We start from the raw sequence: 20,472 nt of genomic DNA, 5'->3' as shown, positions 1-20,472 counted from the left end.
ACATCACTATGAAATGCAGTGAACAAAACTGACACTTGCATTGCATGAATAAGCTGGTAATTAAGGTCACAGGTGTACCCATTTACAGGTGCAGTTAAAATTCTGCATACATGATACTTAGGGGAAAAGTAGACACAGGCTTGCTACAGGGTCTGGGCACAGGGCTAAATTCCATAAATGCACAGTTAGTGCATGCATCCTCTGACTTAACTTGCTTATGTGAAGGTCTCTTATATGGGCATAACTGAAACATCTGAAATAGGCCTAGTGTAAATTCTCAATTTCCAAATATGGATAAGTAACAACATGCAAGGTCCTTCAGCTGAAAAGAGCCAAACTGATTTAATCAACGTTTGCAGAGTCTGTAGGCAAAGATCTCTCCGTTTCTTACTTTACAGACAGATTTAAAAGATTTATTTTATCATTCTCCCCATTTATCTTATAAGATCACAACCTTACAGAATCTCGCTGTGCCTATACTGCTGGACTTCCTCCCACTCAAAATAAACTTATCAAGAAAATAAGGGGAAATAAAATAAATCTTTCTAAGTATACAAATTTGTTTCATTCATCAGCATAAGAGAGCACTGTACTTAGGCTGCTATCATTTGCTTCTTCCCACACATGTCACGCACATTCTTATCATGGTTATGGTATTTCTTCTTTCTATGACACACAGTTGAAATAAAAGATTAAAAATACTTCTCAGACCTCTTTCTCTATCTCAGTCACATGCAGATAAGGATAAATGCAAGGATCACTGTCTGTTCATACTTTCTAATAAGCTCTCTGCAGGTAGGGTGAGTTTTCTTAGTTATTTTCAACTACACCAATCTCTAAATTTAATTTATTTATATTTTTAAGATACTTGGGAAAAATCAGCAAGCCCAGGATTAACATTGCTCATAAATGTGTCCTTTTAAATAACTGTTTATAATATATGCTCCATTCAGATTGGACAGTGCATGGTGATGAGCGTTTGCTAGGAAAGGCTGAGCACCCTCATGTCCTACTAAATGTAACGAGCAATTGCAGATTCTTAACATCCCATAGGAGTAACATCCTTTAGTCCCTCCTTCTGGATTTTTTACACTCTAATTACAGTGTTACAGGAAGTAACATACCATTCTCAAGAGTTTTCAAGTGTACCACAGTACCCAAAATCAACTAGAGAATGGCTGGACAATGGCTGGCCATGAAAATGATGGGGTCAGTTTTATAAAAAATAACCGAAGGCATAACAGGCTAGCTCCATGCTCTCCAAGGTGCTGCTCAGGACTGCTGTCCTGGTCACCCCTCTTCCCCTCCAGTTATTTTACTGCAATGACACAGGTAAGGGGAAAAAAAAAAAAGATGAAGGCCTTAAATAATAGGTTGTGGATAGGGCTGTGTGAAAGGGCTATGTTTTGTTTCCGTTTCAGATTCAGCCGCTTCAGAAGGATAGTGATTTGTTTCCAGGGTTCAGATCACTGTTCCATTTCAATTTGGCCGACTCCATTTTGGAGTTTTGATGCTGTTTCGGTGCTGATTCGGAGCCTCGGATCAGCTGGGGTGAGGCAGGCACAGCCATGAGGTTGCAGGTCCTCCTGCAGCTCCCCCGGCTCTGCCTGCCTCTCCCCAAGGCCCCCATGGCTGCCTGCCTCTCCCCAAAGCCCCCATGGCTGCCCTGCCTGACCCCATCACTCAGCCGGCCCCATGCACCTGGCACAAAAAAGCCCTGCACTCGCTGGCTATAGCAGCAGTGTTCAGGCCTCTGAGAGCTCATGGCAGAGCCCCCTCGAGCAGCAGGGGGCAGTGGGGATCATACCCCCCACTTGGCAACAGCACGGCAACTGTCGCATTGCATGGGTGCGGCATGGCTGGGAGCTACGGAGGTTCCACCTGTCAGCCGGAGCCCAGCACTGCTCAGCCCCAGCTCTCAGACAGTGCACAGCGCCCTGCCAAGCCACACTGCATCTGTGCCATGAGGCAGCTGCCACATGGGTGCTAGGCAGGGGGAGTGATCCCCACTGCCTTCCATTGCCCCACACTGCATGGCGGGACTCTGCCATGAGTCCTCAGAGGCCCTGATTGCCACTGCTACAGCTGGTGAGTGTAGGGCTTTTTTGTTTTTTTTGTTTTTGAAGTGCCAGGAGGCTGGAGCCAGGTTGGGGATGGGGCCGGGCAGGGCAGTCATGTGGGCTTCTCCTGCAGCTCTTTCAGCTATGCCTGCTTCTGCCCTGGTGGGGGAAGCCATGGGAGAAGTCTATATAGCTGCGCCCAGCCTCATCCCTCACCCAGCCCCAGCCTCCCAGCACTTTAAAAGGAGGGCTGCAGAGCTGTGCTGGACTCTTCCTGGGGGGAACAGACACCCAGATCTGCACACGGGATGAGAGCAGGCTGCTGTCCCTCCTCCAGAGTGCTGGGATTGGAAGGGACCTCAGCATTGGTGATATGTATGGGGTGCGCTTGGGTGCACATGCACCCACTGAGATTGGCGGTGCACCCCCTAAGAAAAGCACTGCTGATGCTGCCAGAGACGCCTGTGGGCAGTTGCTGCTCACCCCCCCTCCCCTCCCCTCACCACTAGTAGCATCTGCGGGTGGTTGCTGATGCTGCTGGCTGCTGCCAACACTACCGGTGGTGTCTGTGGGTGGTTCTGGGAGCTTCCTTGAATCCTGCTCATTCCCCACTCTTTTGTCCAATTTGCATACACACAGAGACAGACATATATAAGCCATTCTTCTGAAATGAGAGTGGAGAACTTTAACATTCTTTTTCTCTCATTTATCCCAGCTCAGACTAAGTGGCTCCTCATGTGCTTCTGTAGTGATTGAATAAGGATTTTGAATATAGGAATGTATGCCTAGTAAAGCCATCTCTCAGAGAGATAAAGACGAGAACTGAATAGCCAATGCTGATATTTTTCCCTTGGGAAATTTAGGGGAAAACACACTTTTCTAAATGCCCTGCTAATAGCTCATTGTATTTTCTACAAGAAAAGCAAAACCTTTTTTTTCTGTTTACAAAGGCCATTTTCATTATTTTTGGGGGGGGATTCAATAACAATTCTTAGATTTCAAAACCAAAAATCTGAAAAATAATATAAATATTATAATAATATTTTTTTAAAATATCATTCATATTATGACTGCTGGCTTTCAATAGAAAACCATTTTTTCATCAGTAAACTTTTGTCTGAGCACATTTTAGCCAGCAGTAAACACCAGTAGACCAGTTCAAGATATGTTGTGAACAACTAGGGAAAAATCCAATCCTGCTCGCATACTCACATTTATTGGCATATTTAAGGCAGTATGTAGAATATGTACCAGGATGTGAGGAGGAAGCCCTTACCTTCTTTAATATCTCAGTATTCAGCAGCATGTAAATATCTATATTGCGGGATTCTGCTTTAGCTAGTGAGCTTAAATTACAGCGCACAATTAAGCAGGACCGTCCTGGTCTTTCACAATCCTATAGGAAGTAAGTAAAAAACTGTAAGATACAGTAGGCAAGGAGAAATCTTCCATTTAAAACTACATCCCAATACAATCCATTCTGAATGAGAGCACAAGAATAATCATGCAAATAATCATAACACTTTCTTTGTGTAAAAATCTGTTTTCAGAATTCGCACAATTATACAACTTTCAGAACTTAACACAACAAGCCAGGTGAAATTCATCCCTGCACAGAGAATCAAGCTGTGCAAGGCTTATGCACTGTTTACAGCTCACTTCATCTGGACCTGAAGGTTGCATACAATCTGATACTGGTTAATTCCCCAGGGCTGAGTCTCAACCCCAGTGTATAAACCCTGTTCTCTATTAGCCTTTGGTTAAAATACTCCCTATTGGATTTCATCAAACTGCATTTAGAAACTGAATATTTAATAATACAATGTGGTTGTGCATTAAAAGACTAATTAAGAATTTATCTTATAAACTAGGAGACCATCAGTTGGAAAATAGAGAAAAGAAACATCTGCATGTGTTCATTAATCATACAATGACTATGAACCATTTACATAATACAGCCATACAAAAGCAAGTTCTGTCCTAGGCAAGTATTTCCTGCAGAGATAAAGAAGTATTAATGCCATTGCACAAGACACTGGAAGGGCTCCTCTGGGATACAGTGTACAATTCTGGTCACCCATGATCAAGAAAGATGAACTGTAGGCTACAAATGAGAATTTAAAAGTGTGTGGTTTCTTCAGCCTAGCAATATGAAGGCTAAGAAGTCCAGAGGAGAGCCACACACATGATCAGAGGTCAGGAAAGCAGACCTTATGATAAGAGGCTGAGAGCCATGAGGCTCTTCAGCCTGGAAAAGCACAGGCTCAGGGGTGATCTGGTGTCCACTTATAAGTTTATCAGGAGTGCTCATCAGGATCTGGGGGGATGTCTGTTCACCAGAGCATCCCAAGGGATGACAAGATCAAATGGTCATAAACTCCACCGCGACCGATTCAGGCTGGACATAAGAAAGAACTTCTTTACTGCCCAAGCCCCCAAGGTTTGGAATAGACTGCCACCGGAGGTGGTTCAAGCACCCACTTTGAACGCCTTCAACACGTATTTGGATGCTTGTCTTGCTAGGATCCTATGATCCCAGCTGACTTCCTGCCCCTAGGGCAGGGGGCTGGACTTGATGATCCTCCAGGGTCCTTTCCAGCACAAATGTCTATGAAATCTATGAAATATGTCCCTCTGTAACTTAGAGTAGGTCCTCCTCATTGGGTCTCTCAAGTGATTTTTTTTTAAGACCCACTTCCTGCCCTTGCAGTAGCAGGCCACTGACAGTGCCCTCATGCTCCAATATTACATGGGGCAGGGGAGGGTGTCCTCAGCATTTTTGGCCGATGTGCCTGATAGTTGTGCAATAGGCCTGTTTGTGTAATCTTAAGACTAGGTTATAAAACACTCATATAGGATAGTTTGGATAGAGATGATTCTGCTTTAAACAGGGGGTTGGACTAGATGACCTCCTGAAGTCCCTTCCAGTCCCACATTTCTTTGATTCTATAACTAGTTCTTCTCTCTCCTACTAGAGAAGGAAAAGAACCATTTAATCAAAGGCCAACGTCGACACAAAAATAAAAATAGATATTAAGTGGCCATGAATAAATCTGGGCTAAAAACTAGAAGAAAGTTTCTAACTGTCAGAGAAATGAGGTTTCAGAACAGACTTCCATAAAAGTGGGTGCAAAAAAACCAACTGGTTTTGAGATGGATTTTGATCAGTTTATGAAAGGGATCATAGGATAAGGTTGCCTATGATAATAAGGGACTGTGTTTGATAAGTTGGGTGGTCCCCTCCAATTCTGTTTCTAAGGCTCTAGCAGTGCCATAATAAAATGCCAAATTTACTTCAGTTACTCTGTAAAGAAAAACCTAGTGGAGTTTTTCACGTTTCCATTTGAGAAAACATTTATAATATACAAACCTTTTGATTTTAAAATTTTAGACAGGTAGAATTTCTTACCAGAACTTTTCTGCCAGACTTCGTAAAAAAAGCAAATATTGTATGAAAAATGTTGTCATTCTCCTGAGGGATGATGCACGGATTAGGGTTTTTCTGAAAAGAGCAGTTTCCTTTGTCCTGAGCAACCTGAAAGCACAATTAAGATTGTGAGGAGCGTACAGTTACTATTTACAACACTGACTCTCAACTACAGTGATGCAGCACCCTAGAGCAGTGGTTCTCAACCTTTTTTTGTACCAGGACCCATTTGTAAACTCCGATGGCCAGTCCTGACCCAGCAAATAGGTTAAGTAGAATACAACTCCCTGGCCTTGCCGGTGCCCCTCACTCCTGACCCAATGTCCCAGACCCCCGAATGAATGGGGCATGGGGTGGGTATGTGAGGTGGCAGGGGTGTGTGGAGGGCATGGGGGCCCCCAGGAGGTCTCTTGCAGACTGGAACTCTGCCAGCCTGCAAGGGAAAAACCACGGTTTCCCACATTTTTCTTCCCTAAAGGAGAATCCATTTTTGAAGTTTGTTCACAACCCTTTCATAAATTCTTGTGACCCACAGGTTGACAAACACTGCAAGAGTACTGCAAGATCCTTTCATGTGTAATGAGGGATGTAACAAATTATTAGCACCGTTATATATGAAAATACCTACACATGATTAACAATATAACCCAGGGACTTCAAACAGGAATCTATAGTGTCAAAAGCATTCTTAACTGTTGTGGTCTTTCTGGGCATTTTTATACATGCATGTGCTGCAGCGCTGGGTGCTTTGAAAAGCACCTGGCACTGCGATGCATACAGTTGTATAAGCAGTGAAATATGCATCAGCATGCAGAAAATGGCAGCAGTTCAAAAGTGCACTGCTGCCATTTTCTCCACACTAGCGCACATTTCGCCACTTATACAACCGCAAGCAGCACAGCGCAGTATGTGTCAGCTCGCATGCAGAGAAGACTTGATTAATCAAGTCTACTCTGATGCACCTAATCTCCAGTGCTTCACAGCGTGAAAAAGTAGGTATATAAATGCCCTCTGAGTTCTTTGCAACAGAAGAATTGCCCTGTTAGTTTTATGTAGTGGAAGCTAAGAGCTTCCCCTATCGAGGGGTGCCCTGAGTGTAAAAAGACTGAGAACCACTGATTTATAGTGTTGTTGTTGTTGTTGTTGTTGTGTCACAACCCCGTTACAGCAGTTACTCTTTGGTGTTTCAGGCAACTTATGTGTAGGAGTGAAAATCAGTATGGCCTTGCAAATCTTTGTAATTGTATCCCAGCCAGTCACAAAATATATTTTACTTTTATCATAAGTAATAATAAAGAAGATAATGCTAACTTACAGTATCAATTCCATATTTACAGGCATGGGAGAACAGGGGGGAAACTTCAAGGGAGAACAGGGTGTGGAGGCAGGCACAGGGCCAAGGAGTGAAAGGACAGGCTGCAGGGGGAGCAGAGGTGGGGTAGAGAGGGAGTGGGGGGGGGGGTCAGGCAACAGGGAGCACAGATGAGGGGGAAACAAGCAAGAGGGGATATAGGGATAGGGATAGGGATAGGGTCAGGGACAAGGACGGTAGAGGGAGGCATGAATTTAAGATAATCTTCCACCAATATGATTCTATACATTGAAAACTATAGTACATTTATAATTTTTAATGTATGGAATTTAATTATTGGGAGTCATCTTAAATTCAAAGTCATCTTGGATTAAGGTAAATACAGAATTTCACCAGCTTATTCAAAACTTTAAGACACCAAAAGAAGTGTCACGTATTTCAAAACTTGATAAATGTCAACCTAAACTTTCATCCAGGATAATGACATATTCTGTCACACTCTCAGGTCCACAGTGTATATTATGTAGTTGTAGCCTGTGCAAATGTTCTGAACAAAATCCACTAGAATGAAATAAAACTTATAGCACAACAGAATATCAGCAAAACTTCTCAGAAAATCTAAGCATGATAAAGAAGCAGCCCTTCCTTAGAAGGCCCATTTAGCAAACAGTTTTCTTGCCGAAAGTACTACACGATAATTTTGCGACTACTACATTTTCAATGAGCAAGAACTACAACACATCACAAACAAACACTTTAACCAATCGCTTTCTGAAATCTTGGTCATACAAAAAAAATGCCTAAACCATATTTAACCAGATTTGAAATAATCTCTCCTGCTACTTTTTATTCCAGACAGATGAATGCCTTTCTTCTTTATAGGCAGGCAAGGTTCTTTGGGTGAACATGATATATTTTACTAGACTTTCATATAAAAAAAGTCATCTTTACATGGAGTTCTCCTTGAAATGCCTTCTTTGCCACCCTGACCAACTAACCCCATTCTTCTCCTGATGTTATAGATGGGGAGATAAACATATGAATCCCATCAAATACAGCAAGGAAAATAAATATCAAAATAGTTAACATTTCTCTTAGTGAGTACTTGAAAATCAAGGCTGTGGTGTTCTCTGTTTGTCCAAATCACCTGGAACTAGTTTTCATTATTTATTGCATGCAAGCGATTCACAAAGTATTCTGACATCTGTTTTCTTTGAACTTTAATGCTTGGACTAGTTTCATACCAATCTGAATTTTGCAATCGAGTCCAAAATAGCCATACACCAAGATCTTTTGAGCAACTACTCTTGTCTCCTATTAGTTTGAATTACTCAAGGTAGAATAGATGGAGGCAAATTCTTACAAGGGAGATGAGAAGAGAAAGAGGAGATTCTGCAGTCTCAGCTTTAGTGTTTTCTGAAAGATTACGCAATTTAAATTTCATATAAGCAGATCACAGAGTGCACAGGGGGAAATCTCACACCTGAGAGATAAATAAAAGGAAAAATAGGGTACTGATGGGACTTGATTCTGACCATGGATATCTGGGATATGAAATGTGTGCTCATTTAAAGCTCTTAAGAACCAAACAGTCCCCCATCCCCAGGCAAACCCCAGCTAGGGTCTGGGACCAGGGAGAGGGGTTAAACTTCCTTTCCCCCAAGTATAGAGCTGTCCTACCCTGCCCTGCTTACTTACTGCTGCCTGAGACTCTGGATTACAACTCCCAGAGGCACCTGGAAGCAGGAAGAGGAAATGGTAAGCAACCCTGCAGAGTCGTGCTGTTGTAAGTCTGGACTACAAATCCCAGAGACCTTGGGGGCAGCAGGAACACAAAGCAAACATACAGCCCATGCTAGGCATATGCCAGAGAGCCATGCTCTAGTGCCCCCAGCTTCTGGCTTGAGCCACTGCAGGCATGTGACTGCATTTCCTAAATCAAAAGTGAATGTCTGTTCATTTGCTTATTGGTTCATTGTTTGCAGCTTAGACTAACTTTCAAAGACTGAATCAATTCAGCCTCAGACTTTTTGACTGCCTGCACTTAGCCTTTGGATCATTATATGATTTAGTGCTAATTTGGAGCAGTTGCACGTTGAGGCCAGTAGAAGCCTAGAGGACTGAATGGTAAGAATCCCTCCCCGCCCTCCCCTCCCCTGTATTCTGGGCTTCCTCTCCAGCCCCCTGGGTCTCCCCCATTTCCTTCTCCTGCCCCCAAGGCTGCCCACACCCCACTTGTAGCTGCCTATCCTGTCTGTCCCAGGGATTAACTTGCCTGCCCAGTGCTCCTGCCACTATCAAAACTACTGCTCTTCTTTGGGCCGAGTGGGCTCAAAGAGCACCAGCAATGGTGGCTAGTCAGGCAGATTAACCCTTCACAGCCTGCTCCCCTGGGAAAGCCAGTACAGGCAGTCACAAGTAAGCAGGGGAGAAGGTAGGGGAAGGGGCGGGGGCAGTGAGTAGGGAGTTGGGGTGCTGGGAGGGAAGTAGTGGTCCCAATCCAGGCCAGCAGGGGGAGGCGATGTGGTGGGATATTTACACTAAATTGTAGCCTAGAGTGGTTACACGTTACTGTAACGCAAGTTCCATAACATGGATCAGAGATAATCCTGCCCTGGAGTGGAGTAAATTTGAGCTCCCCAAATAAGTGCGACAAATCCAGGTGTTAAGAACTCAAGAAGCCACTCAAAATTATCATGTAACAAGGCCCTAAGACTAATGAAATATATTTATTATTTCCTAGTTTTATTTCCAAACTGATTTGAAAAGCCAATCAGCTTCAAGTAAAAGGTGAATGGCCAAGGGCATCAGAAGGCCTGAATAAATTACATGACTGGTGGAACTTACCTTCATTTTATACCTCAAATGAAATTATATCATGATCCAAAGTGGACAGAAATGTGGCTATTCAGCACAAAAGCACGCACTAAGTGCTAACACAGCATCTCAGCATTAGGTGTTGAAGACAGACACCATCTACACTAGTACAACGTCCAGTTTTTCCCCCCTAATTTGTCCTCTCTTCGCTTACATTTAGGTAAAGGATGATTATACCACCATAAATATGTCCAAGCAGAGAGGTAAAAACCAGTAAACGTTTTCTAAAGCACTTGCTTGCATTTTTCAGTGTGTAACCTTTCCTGAACATCTCCCCAAAATTACAAAGAATGAAGCTGTTTTACTTTACTTAAGAGATGTCTGATTTTCAGAAGGTACACATTCAACCTTTTCTTTAAAAAGTTTTAAAGTTTGGCATCCAGAAATTAAAGTTTTCAAAAGCATTAGTCATTAGTGTACTTATATACACACATATGTATATAATGTAACTTTGTACATGCACAGAAAAAAAATCATATGCAAGTACATGAATATGCATGTGTGAAGACAGCAATTACTCCTTACTCTATCACTTTTTAAATGCGGTCTAGTACAAATGGGTCCTAATCCTTCACGTGGGCCTCTGTGTGTTACCATGATACTGCCTCTACTTCTAATAAGCAAGCAGCTATAAAAAGCAACTGTCCTTTATCCAGGCAGCTCTGTTTATAGAGGAAACACATTCAAAGACAGGTTAGTTTCTGGCTTTGTAAATGTATTACAAGTTGTTGCTCCATTAGAGAGTCCATAAACATGTTTTATAAACAACATTTAAATGACAGCTGATACAGTGTGTTATTCTGCCAACATTTTGTCATCAGCATGAACCAAAAAGCTTCTCAGAGACAGGATGTAATCTCTGAAGAAAAAAATGTGGATTACTTCATCCTTTAAGAATGCTGTACTTGCAGCAGAGGAAGAAATTCCCTTCGGATTCCTTTAATAGACTTTGCATACTTTGACAATCTTAAGGAACAGGGGCAAAGGCATAAGGTAGCAATAGACTGTAGAAATATCATACTGAACCCCTGGTCAACCTTTCCCCAAATTAAGATACTTTTGAAGTCAAAGAGTTCTGGGTGTACTAGGTCAGCTATACAGTATCTACACAACACATATTCTAAAAATAGCTAGGACATTTGATACATGTATGTCATAATGGTGTGCTGATTTTATTTCTTAAAAAGGGTCTATACCTTTCCAAGTTTCAGACACATGTTGGCAATAATGAACATGGTCTGAATGGACCCTGGATTTCAGAAGGTGGTACTAGTCAAATGTGAATAGTTATTAGGGCCGTGTGAAGCTTCAGTCCCTGATTCAATTCGGCAGAGATTCAGCCCAATTTAGTGGCTGTATTTCCAAATCTGAAACGAATCAGAGGACCCCTTAATCTCTCCGAATTGAACTGGAACCCTCTGAATTGATTCGGAAAGATTCGGCGATTTGGACATAGATACAGCTTTAAATGTTTTTTCTACATAACTTTAGGTATTAGGCAGCTCGTGAGTGCTGCAATGCTAGGGTGCATGGAGTGTCCCACAGAAGTGCGGAGGGCTCCCCAGCATGCTCAGCAGCAGTTCCAGAAGTGGACCAGAAGCACTTCTGGGTCTGCTGAAGGGTGTGTGGCCCCCCACCCCCCCGGCTCAGTGACTGGTGCCACCTGGGTCGGGGGGGCATCCCAGGGTCCCCCTGTGGCCGATCGTTGAGCCAGGGGGGCACAGTCCCCACCCACATGCTCTCCAGCAGACCCGGAAGTGGACCCAGAAGTACTTCTGGTCCAGTTATGGGTTCATCGCGGAGCATGTGGAGAGCCCCCCCCCGCCGCCCACTCGTGTGGGGATGCTCCATCCACCCCAGCATCGCAGTGTTCACAAGCTGCGCTAGTACCTCGAGGTATATAGAAAAAACATTTAAAGCTGTGTCTATGTCCGAATCGCTGATTCTCTGATTTAGCATCCAATTTTCAAATTCAGAATATACCGATTTCAATAAGTGACAGTGATCCGAATCAACAAATCGAATCATTGTCCCCAATTCGGGCCAAATCAAATCAAATCAAGTCTGCGTTGCACACCCCTAATAATTATTGCCTGTTTTACTAGATGGGGAAATGAAATAAGGAGTCAGACTCTGAACTACTACTATGTTTATTACACAAAATAGTTTCTACAAGGATGTTTCAGAAAATAATGGAAAAATGACTGCCCATGCTATATGTCTGTAATGCAGTACGAAAATAACCAGCAGTGGGGAACATTGGCAATGGCATTCTCAAACACACCCATCCATTTTGCATTGCACAAAAATATGACACTAGTGAGCACATAAAACATGGCTCTGCAGCTGTCAGCATACACCAAAGAACAGCATTCAGCATCTGGCATTCATTTTTTGTGGGCTGAAGGTGTGATGCCTAGTGAAATTTACTGTTGGAATGTGGCACAATGTGGTGAGATCTGTATGGCTCAACAGAAAATGCACTGCCTGAAGACTGGAAGCAGGCCAATGTGGTGTCTATCTTCAAGAAAGGGAGGAAAGTGGATACGGCAAACCACAGGCCCATCAGCCTGACCTCTATCCCAGGGAAGGTCTTAGAAAAGGTTATCAAAGAGACCATCAGTTCTTAACAGACTGGCCAATGGCAGCATTCTGAGGGATAGCCAGCACGAGTTTGTTGCGGGTAGGTCTTGCTTGACCAATCTTATTTCCTTTTAGGACCAGGTGACCTATCACCTGGACAAGGGAGAAGAGATTGACGTCATATATCTTAACTTCAAAAAAGCCTTCGATCTGGTATCCCATGATCACCTCTTGGCAAAACTCACCAAATGTGGCCTCAACTTCCCCATGATCCACTGGCTGGCTGGGATCTGCACTGGTCCGGTCCTGCAGGAAGCAAACCAGGAAAGCCAAGGCTGCAACTGAACTCCAACTAGCTTTAAGCATCAAGGACAATAAAAAGTCCTTTTTCAGATATGTGGGGAGCCAGAGGAAAAGCAAGGGCAACATTGGACCCCTACTGAACCAGATGGGACAACTGACAACTGAAGCTCAAGAAAAAGCCAACCTATTAAATGGGTACTTTGCCTCGTTTTTTCATCGGTCCCATGGGATGCTATGGGACAGGGAGGTCTGGGTGAGAGAGATCAATGCTGCCCTCCATCAATGCTAACCTCATGAAGGAACACCTTGAGAAGCTGCATACCTTCAAGTCAGCTGGCCTGACAATCTACACCCCAGGGTACTCAAGGAGCTGGTGAGCATCATAGCCCAGCCTCTAGCACAGATCTTTGAGAACTCCTGGTGCTCTGGTGTAGTACCCAAAGACTGGAAGAAAGCCAATGTAGGGCCTATCTTCAAAAAAGGGAGGAAAGTGGATCTGGCAAACTGTAGGCCCAGCAGCCTGACTTTTATCCCAGGGAAGATCTTAGAAAAGTTTATTAAGGAGGCCATCCTTAACAGACTGGCTGACACCAACATCCTAAGGGATAGCCAGCATGGGTTTATTGCTTGACCAATCTCATTTCCTTTTACAACCAGGTGACCAATCACCTGGACAAGGGAGAAGAGATTGATGATGTCTATTCTGACTTCAAAAAAGCCTTTGATCTGGTATCCCATGATCACCTCTTGGTGAAACTGGCCAATTGTGGCCTCGGGTCCACCACGATCCGCTGGCTGGGAAATTGGCTCCGTGGTCAGACCCAGAGGGTAGTAACTGACGGAAGTCAATCGTCATGGTGCCCTGTACCAGTGGGGTTCCCCAAGGCTCTGTCCTTGGACCCATATTGTTCAACATCTTCATCAATGATGTGGACATTGGAGTCAGAAGTGTACTGGCCAAGTTTGCCGATCACGCCAAACTTTGGGGCAAAGCATCCATGCCTGAAGACAGGAGGGCGATTCAGGCTGACCTGGACAGGCTCAGCAAATGGGCAGACGAGAACCTGATGGTACTTAACAGTGAAAAATGCAAGGTTCTCCACCTTGGGAGGAAAAACCTGTAGCGTACTTATAGGCTTGGCAGTGCTACGCTGGGTAGCACTATGGAAGAAAGAGACTTGGGGGTCATCATTGACCACAAGGTGAACAGGAGCCTGCAATGCGATGCTGTGGCTAGTAAAGCAACCAAAAAGCTGGCTTGCATCCATAGATGCTTCTCAAGCAAATCACAGGACATCATTCTCCTGCTGTATTTGGCCTTGGTGAGGCCACAACTGGAGTACTGCATCCAGTTTTGGCCCCACAATCCAAAAAGGATGTGGAGAAGCTTGAGAGAGTGCAGAGGAGAGCCATGCACATGATCGGAGGTCAGGAAAACAGACCTTATGAGAGGCTCAGAGCCATGGGACTCTTTAGTCTGGAAAAGCGCAGGCTCGGGGGTGATCTGGTGGCTACCTGTAAGTTTATAAGGGGTGCTCACCAGGATTTGGGGGAATGTCTGTTCACCAGAGCAGCCCAGGGGATGGCAAGGTCAAATGGTCACAAACTCCTTCATGACCATTTCAGGCTGGACATAAGGAAGAACTTCTTTACTGTCCGAGGCTCCAAGGTCTGGAACAGACTGCCATCGGAGGTGGTTCAAGCACCTACTTTGAATGCCTTCAAGAGAAATGTGGATGTTTATCTTGATGGGATCCTTTGACCTCTGCTGACTTCCTGCTCCTGGGGCAGGGGGCTGGACTTGATGATCTTCTGAGGTCCCTTCCAGCCCTAATGTCTACAAAATCTATGAAAGTCTCTGACTAGGTGAAGTTCAAAACTGGCCACATGTTCACAGAAGATGAACCCTGAGCAGACCCCACCAACAGAGTCATGATGAAGGACAACATTACCAAAGTTAACCTTGTTGTGTATGCAAATAAATGACTAAGCATTCTTGAACTACTGGCAAACATAAACATAAGTGCTGGCAGTATCCATGCCATTTTCCATGGAAATGTACTACTGGAAAGCATGTGCCCTTGGGTACCAAAGCAACTGACAGATGTGCATACATGACAACTGGTGGACTTCTGCAATGTGTACAGGCTTAAGGTGAGAGAATCCTACTGTATACTATCACTAGGAAAGAGACCTGGCTCCATTATTATCACTCTGAGATGAAAACGCAGAGCATGCAATGGAAATGCACATTGTTCCTACCACCCCAAAACTTCTGCATACATATCCTCTGGCAAGGTCTTGCTCATTCTGTTTGGGGAATGCATGGAATCATTCCTCATTCACTTCACAAAGCATGGAGTCATGATAAAAACCAATACTGCCATGTTCTCCAAAACTCCCTGAAGCCAGCTTTTCAGACCAAATAGCATGGAAAGCTCAAGCACAGTGTTCTTCTCCAGCATGATAATGCAGAACTGCACAATGCGTGGGTGACTGTCAAGACTTTGCATGGGCTGGGCTTTAAAAACTTACCACATCTGCCCTATATCACAACCCACTGAAGGAGGTTCTTGGTGGGTACAGATACATCAGTCGTGTAAAGGTGCAACACATGGTGCACCTGTACATGTTCTTCAGAGGAGGACTACTATCAAGAGATGGGATACATCTGATGAGAATGGGGAAAAGCATCTTTAGGCATCATCTGCCCAAGCTAGTAAGGAGGGTTTTCAAAGCGTTTCCATGGGTGATGGTGGTCAAAACCCTCCAACAACAAAGTGCATAGTCCAGAGGGAAAAGGACACAAAGAAGCAACTTAACTCTGGAAAAGGGCCTGAGAGACGCAGGACTGCAACAAGTGGCACAGAAGAGAAGCAAGTAGGTAAAAATGTAAAATATGTCCAACGCATGTATTCAAATACAAGAAGCATGGGAAATAAAATGAGCTGGAAGCTGCAGCCTGTGAAAAGAACTATGATTCAATCAGCTATCAGATAAAACCATCAAAACACCCCACTGAAGTGCCCACTCTATACAGATGTTGTGTGAGCCATATCAAACTAACATGATGCCTCTTCTGGGCACGCACTGCACTCAGCACAGCCACACAAAGTGAATGCATTCTTGGGATGCATCAACAGAAGCATTACGGTGCAAGACACAAGAGGTGATAGTCTCTCTCTGTTTGGTGCTAGTTAGGCTTCACTGGAATACTGTCTGCAGTTCAGGGCTCCACATTTTAAAAAGACATGGAGAATTTACAGTCCAGAGGTGGGCAACAAAGATGATAAAGGGCTTGAAAGGCAAGTCATATGAGGAGAGGCTAAAGGAGCTAGGTATGTTCAGCTTGCTTAAGAGGGAACATGATAGCAATTTTCAAATGTTTGAAGAACTACCATAAAAAAAAACCCCAGCACCTTTTCTCTCTTGCTGTATAGAGAAGGATATGGACCAATGGCTTGAAATTGCAGCAAAGTAAATTTAGATTGGACATCCAGAAGAGCTTATTTACTGTTAGAATAATGAGACAGTCTAATAGATTGCCTAGGAAAGTTGTGGCATTTCCATCAATGGTGGTGTTCAAGACGAGTTTGGACAACCACTGGTCAAGGATGATCCTGGCATAGCTACACGTATATTTTGCTATTCTCATACTTCTGGCCTTTGCTGGGTGCCCCACCCCACTTTCTGCTACATGTGTCAGGGTGCTTTTACGGTCTCCTCAAAGGCTTTGGTTATTAGCTACAGCTAAGGCTGGGGTCTATAACTGGAGTGTGCTAATGCTGCTGCTGGGACCAAAGCCAGAGGTTCCTGGCTAGAGGATCTTGCTCTTCTGCTCAGGATTAGACCACTCACCATATTTGAAGTCAGGAAGGAATTTTACTGCATGGTCAGATTGGTATCAACCATAGAGGTTTCTGCCTTCCCCATTAGTGAGAGGCATGTCCCTCTACTTAGTAGTAAGTGTACAAGTGTACTACTAAGTGTATATTGACAACATTTCATAGAAGATGGCTGCTATCATTTCCCTGCTTTACCTGTGGCAGGTTACAGTGATAGGTCTGTGCTGTGTCAGGGTTGATGGCAATCTTATATAGAGTTGAGATTATAGATTGTATAGGATGGTTTTGGTAGGGATGATCCTGCTTCAGGAAGGAGGTTGGATTAGATGACCTCTGTTAAAGACCACAAGGGTCAGACCACAGCCAGGTAATTCAAAATGACAACTCTGACTTGGTGTCAGCTGTGTACATGTGATAAGAAGTTCATGGAGTAATTGTACTCTGCAAGAACACAGAGAAAGAAAACTTCTGCCATGTCCAGCCTAACATTAAATATAGCCTCCCTGGTAGAAAAATAAGCAGCTCAGTCCTAATACCATATTTGGGGCTCTAGATTTCACCCAGGTATACTGACAAGCATACATGTCTTGCCAGCCCATTTTGGATCACAAAACACAGCCTCCAGCTCCTGGAAAGGAATTCATTATCATGTTAAGCCTATCAAAATAAAACAAAATACCTGAAGACCCTTTCAAGGGCCTGATTCCCTTCCTCTTACTATGACACTAATCAAGAGATGCTTCTCTGCAGTCACTAGAGTTACTCCAGCTAAAAAAAAAGTGAGGAGAATCAGGCCTTGATTGTCCATAAAGGAAAAAAAATCAGCATTTCAGAAGGAGGGAAAATATTTGGAAAGCTCAGGGAAATGTTAAGAAAGATAAAACATTTTGAAAGGCAAATTATAGCTGTTTGGGAAACATACTCAAGGTCTGCATACAGGTCAGTTGTTTCACAGAACTGTTAATGCTGCTCACCCTTCAAACAGATGCTTTCCTCACAAGCCCCAGGTTGTCCTGACTCAACTGCCTCTGCCAAACCTTCTTGCCAGACAGCTTTTACAGACTTTTTGTTTTTTAAACAGGTTTATTTGCTTTATGAAAACATACTTTACTCTACAAATGCATACTTAATAGTTTAAGTTTGCAAATTGGAGACCAGATGACAGATCACCTTTCATTTATCTGTCGGGTAAAGCTTAATTTGCTTAGGTTAATAACAGAGAATATGTTTTTATGGAGTGTTCCAATTCAGAGAGAATCCTGATTGGTACTAATACCAGCATTGATTTTATAAAGGTAAACAGATAGTTGTGGTTAATTCAACAAGTCACACATATTAAGATACAAAGAGTATACAAAAAGACATTCCAGACAAGGTCAGACTGTATATAATAGCCAAATAAGCTCTGTAAATAGATATCTGAGTACTTGCTGTACATGCCAAAAATGTTTAATATTCACAGATAATGAAATATGTTTGAGTCAGAACAGTTTGTTGATACTGGCAATAAAATAAGGGACTCTGAAACAACAGAAAATAATTTTTAAAAATAACTCCTTTCTCAATAGCACATGGAAAAAGTTCAACCAAAGCAACTGCAGCAACAGTACTAACAGGGTACTAAACCTTAAATGCTGTTAATAGATGCAAGATTAAACTACTCTGTAGAGAGTCTATAAATACACACAGCTAAGTATGATAGTGAAATTCTGTTGTAGGTCCAGGTACTGTAGGTTCAGCTAAAAGAATTAGTGCTAAATACACACTTTGCATAAATCATCACTGAATTTACTGAAGCTGTGCTACTATGCACCAGCTGGGATTAAGTATTTAAATGTAGTTTAATCACCCTTCTGACCACCAGCCAAAGAGATAAGCCCTTGAGACTCATCAGCAATGAATGACAATGATCATCATACACCTGCAACACACATCCTTCCATCTCTCCATTAGCTTGCAAATACTAAGCAACCATCCAAATAGAGATTAAATCCAAGAAGTGGCATTACACACCTAGTTGAACAAGATTACCAAAGATATACAGATTTAAAAGCAATGATTCTTGCAAGAGAACAGTCCCTTTCTTATAGAGGGCAACATCATTTAAACAGTGAGAAGAGAGCATTAGTTTGATTTATCTTTACTGTCCATACAAGGTTGAGGCCCAGAACTGAACAATGCCATACATGGCAACCAAAAGGACAGTTTACACCTAATGTACACATCTGTATACATGAGCTTTTAGCAGCAGAAATCCAAGAAGAGGCCACTGACATTAATATTCTTTCTTCCTATTATGGGTTGTGAGAAGCCCAGTCATCATATGACATTGCTAAAAGTTTTAAGCTGTGGCTGTCATAAAGACTTTCTGCTGTCTCTCGCAAGATAACAGCTCAGTGTTCCCCAACAGGCATTCTTGATCAATCCCTTTCTACAGTCTTTTCTCTGTGGGATGAAAAGTTGGGGTTTCTTTTACCCTACAGCATTATGGATATCAGGATGATCAGCAAAAGACTTAGAAATCAAAGCAGAAAAACTACTTTCTTTGAGGAGTCTGACAAGTCTGTTTCTAGGATGCAATCAGAGCTCTCATCCTAACAACTCTATTTGGTAATGATACCTTTTTACTGGCACACCACAATGTTGGATATCTCTGTAGATCAGCACCTGATAGGATACTCTAGTTCACAGTTTGGTATAATCTATCTACTGAAGGTTAACTCACAGTCACTATATTCTTATGTTTTGTTTCTCTAAATTTAGTTTAAAAGACTAACACTCACCCTAGAAAGCTAGTAAAACTCCCCTTACTGCCATAGCAAATTATTGTATTTTCTTGTATACAACACACCCTGGAATAAAATATGGGCTTTGTTTAGAAAGGCACAAGAAATAAAAAAGCTATTTCCTTGCAGTAAGTAACTGACTAGGAGCACTTTTGCCCAGTACGCAGAAAAAACTACTCCTACGTGCTCCAATTTCCAGCATCTTTTTTTTAAAGGTATAAAATGTGAGAAAATATGATATTTACAAAGGAAAGCCTGACTAATGATTCAGAGCTTACAGGAAACTTGTATGTTAAAATAATTAATCATTTGTCCATTACCTGTTTCCTCCCCAACTATTTTTAGCAGGTTAAAGCCACACCAATTGTAGAATGGAGAAAGGCAACCACTCCTCCACTCTCTCAAATAAAAAAGGATTGTGGACTATCTCTTCTTGTTTAATAATTTTTCTGGGGGGAAGAGAGAAAGGGAGGGAATGTGAGGACCAGGGGGGCATGGAAAATATCCTGGCCAGTAAGCATACAAGCCTATTGTATGTTTTTCTCCCTACCTCAGTAAAACTCCAGATTGTCATTTTATTCTAAATAAACCTTCTGTTTCCTTAATGTATCTGATAAGGGATAGCAGGTGCATCCAGCTCACTTGGCAGGACTTCCTGCATATGTAAATCCATCTGTATGAAAGGCATGTCAGCCACCTTGGCAAGGCTGTGGAATTTCATGATACTTCAGCATGGAAGGTAGAAACCATATGCAGCTTACACTGCACCCACACGGTTTAACTGACCCAAGATGTTTATTGGGATATCCCACAACACGTATATATAGTTTATAAGAAGCTGTTGAGAAATCTGTATGAATTATTTATTGGACAAATTCCATTTATTTTTTTCTGTTTAGAAACTGACCACAGGAGCGCAAAGACGCATGAGAATTTGATGCTGTAACACCTAGGTCACATGGAACATTTCCATGCTTAGACGGCCAGAATTCAAGTTTTTTCCAGTGATTTTTAAAAATTCCAAAGGTGCTTTTTAGGGACTTTTGCCTTTTACAGCACTCCCATCATATTCCTTGATTTCACAATTAATACGGGTAGTTCTTATTCAGTGGCATATTCAGGCAAGGTGAACAAAATAAGGACATGAGAAATACTTAAATTGTTTTAATTAAGCAGTTCCAACTAATAAGTTCCAGAAAACATCCTGTAGTATTCTACTGGCTCTAGTGCCAATGAAAGTACTCTTCCAAACTTCAGGCAAACACTGCTTCAAGCACTG

General features: G+C 42.8%; 1 protein-coding gene across 1 annotated transcript in view; it reads right to left on the bottom strand.

Moving 5' to 3' along the window:
- The window catches only part of ITGA9 (integrin subunit alpha 9), a 350,292-nt gene that overhangs the window by 37,981 nt on the left and 291,839 nt on the right, over positions 1-20,472 (bottom strand). The window contains exons 24-25 of the mRNA XM_019534746.1: positions 5,470-5,595; positions 3,337-3,456 (exon numbers count right to left, since the gene is read on the bottom strand). Coding sequence (XP_019390291.1) covers positions 3,337-3,456; positions 5,470-5,595 — 246 coding nt within the window. The remainder of the gene's footprint in view (positions 1-3,336; positions 3,457-5,469; positions 5,596-20,472) is intronic.

Source organism: Crocodylus porosus, unplaced genomic scaffold (genome assembly GCF_001723895.1).
Source record: "Crocodylus porosus isolate Cpor-Errol unplaced genomic scaffold, CroPor_comp1, whole genome shotgun sequence".
NCBI classification, from domain to species: Eukaryota; Metazoa; Chordata; order Crocodylia; family Crocodylidae; genus Crocodylus; species Crocodylus porosus.
This window is presented reverse-complemented; position numbering and strand designations above follow the sequence as displayed.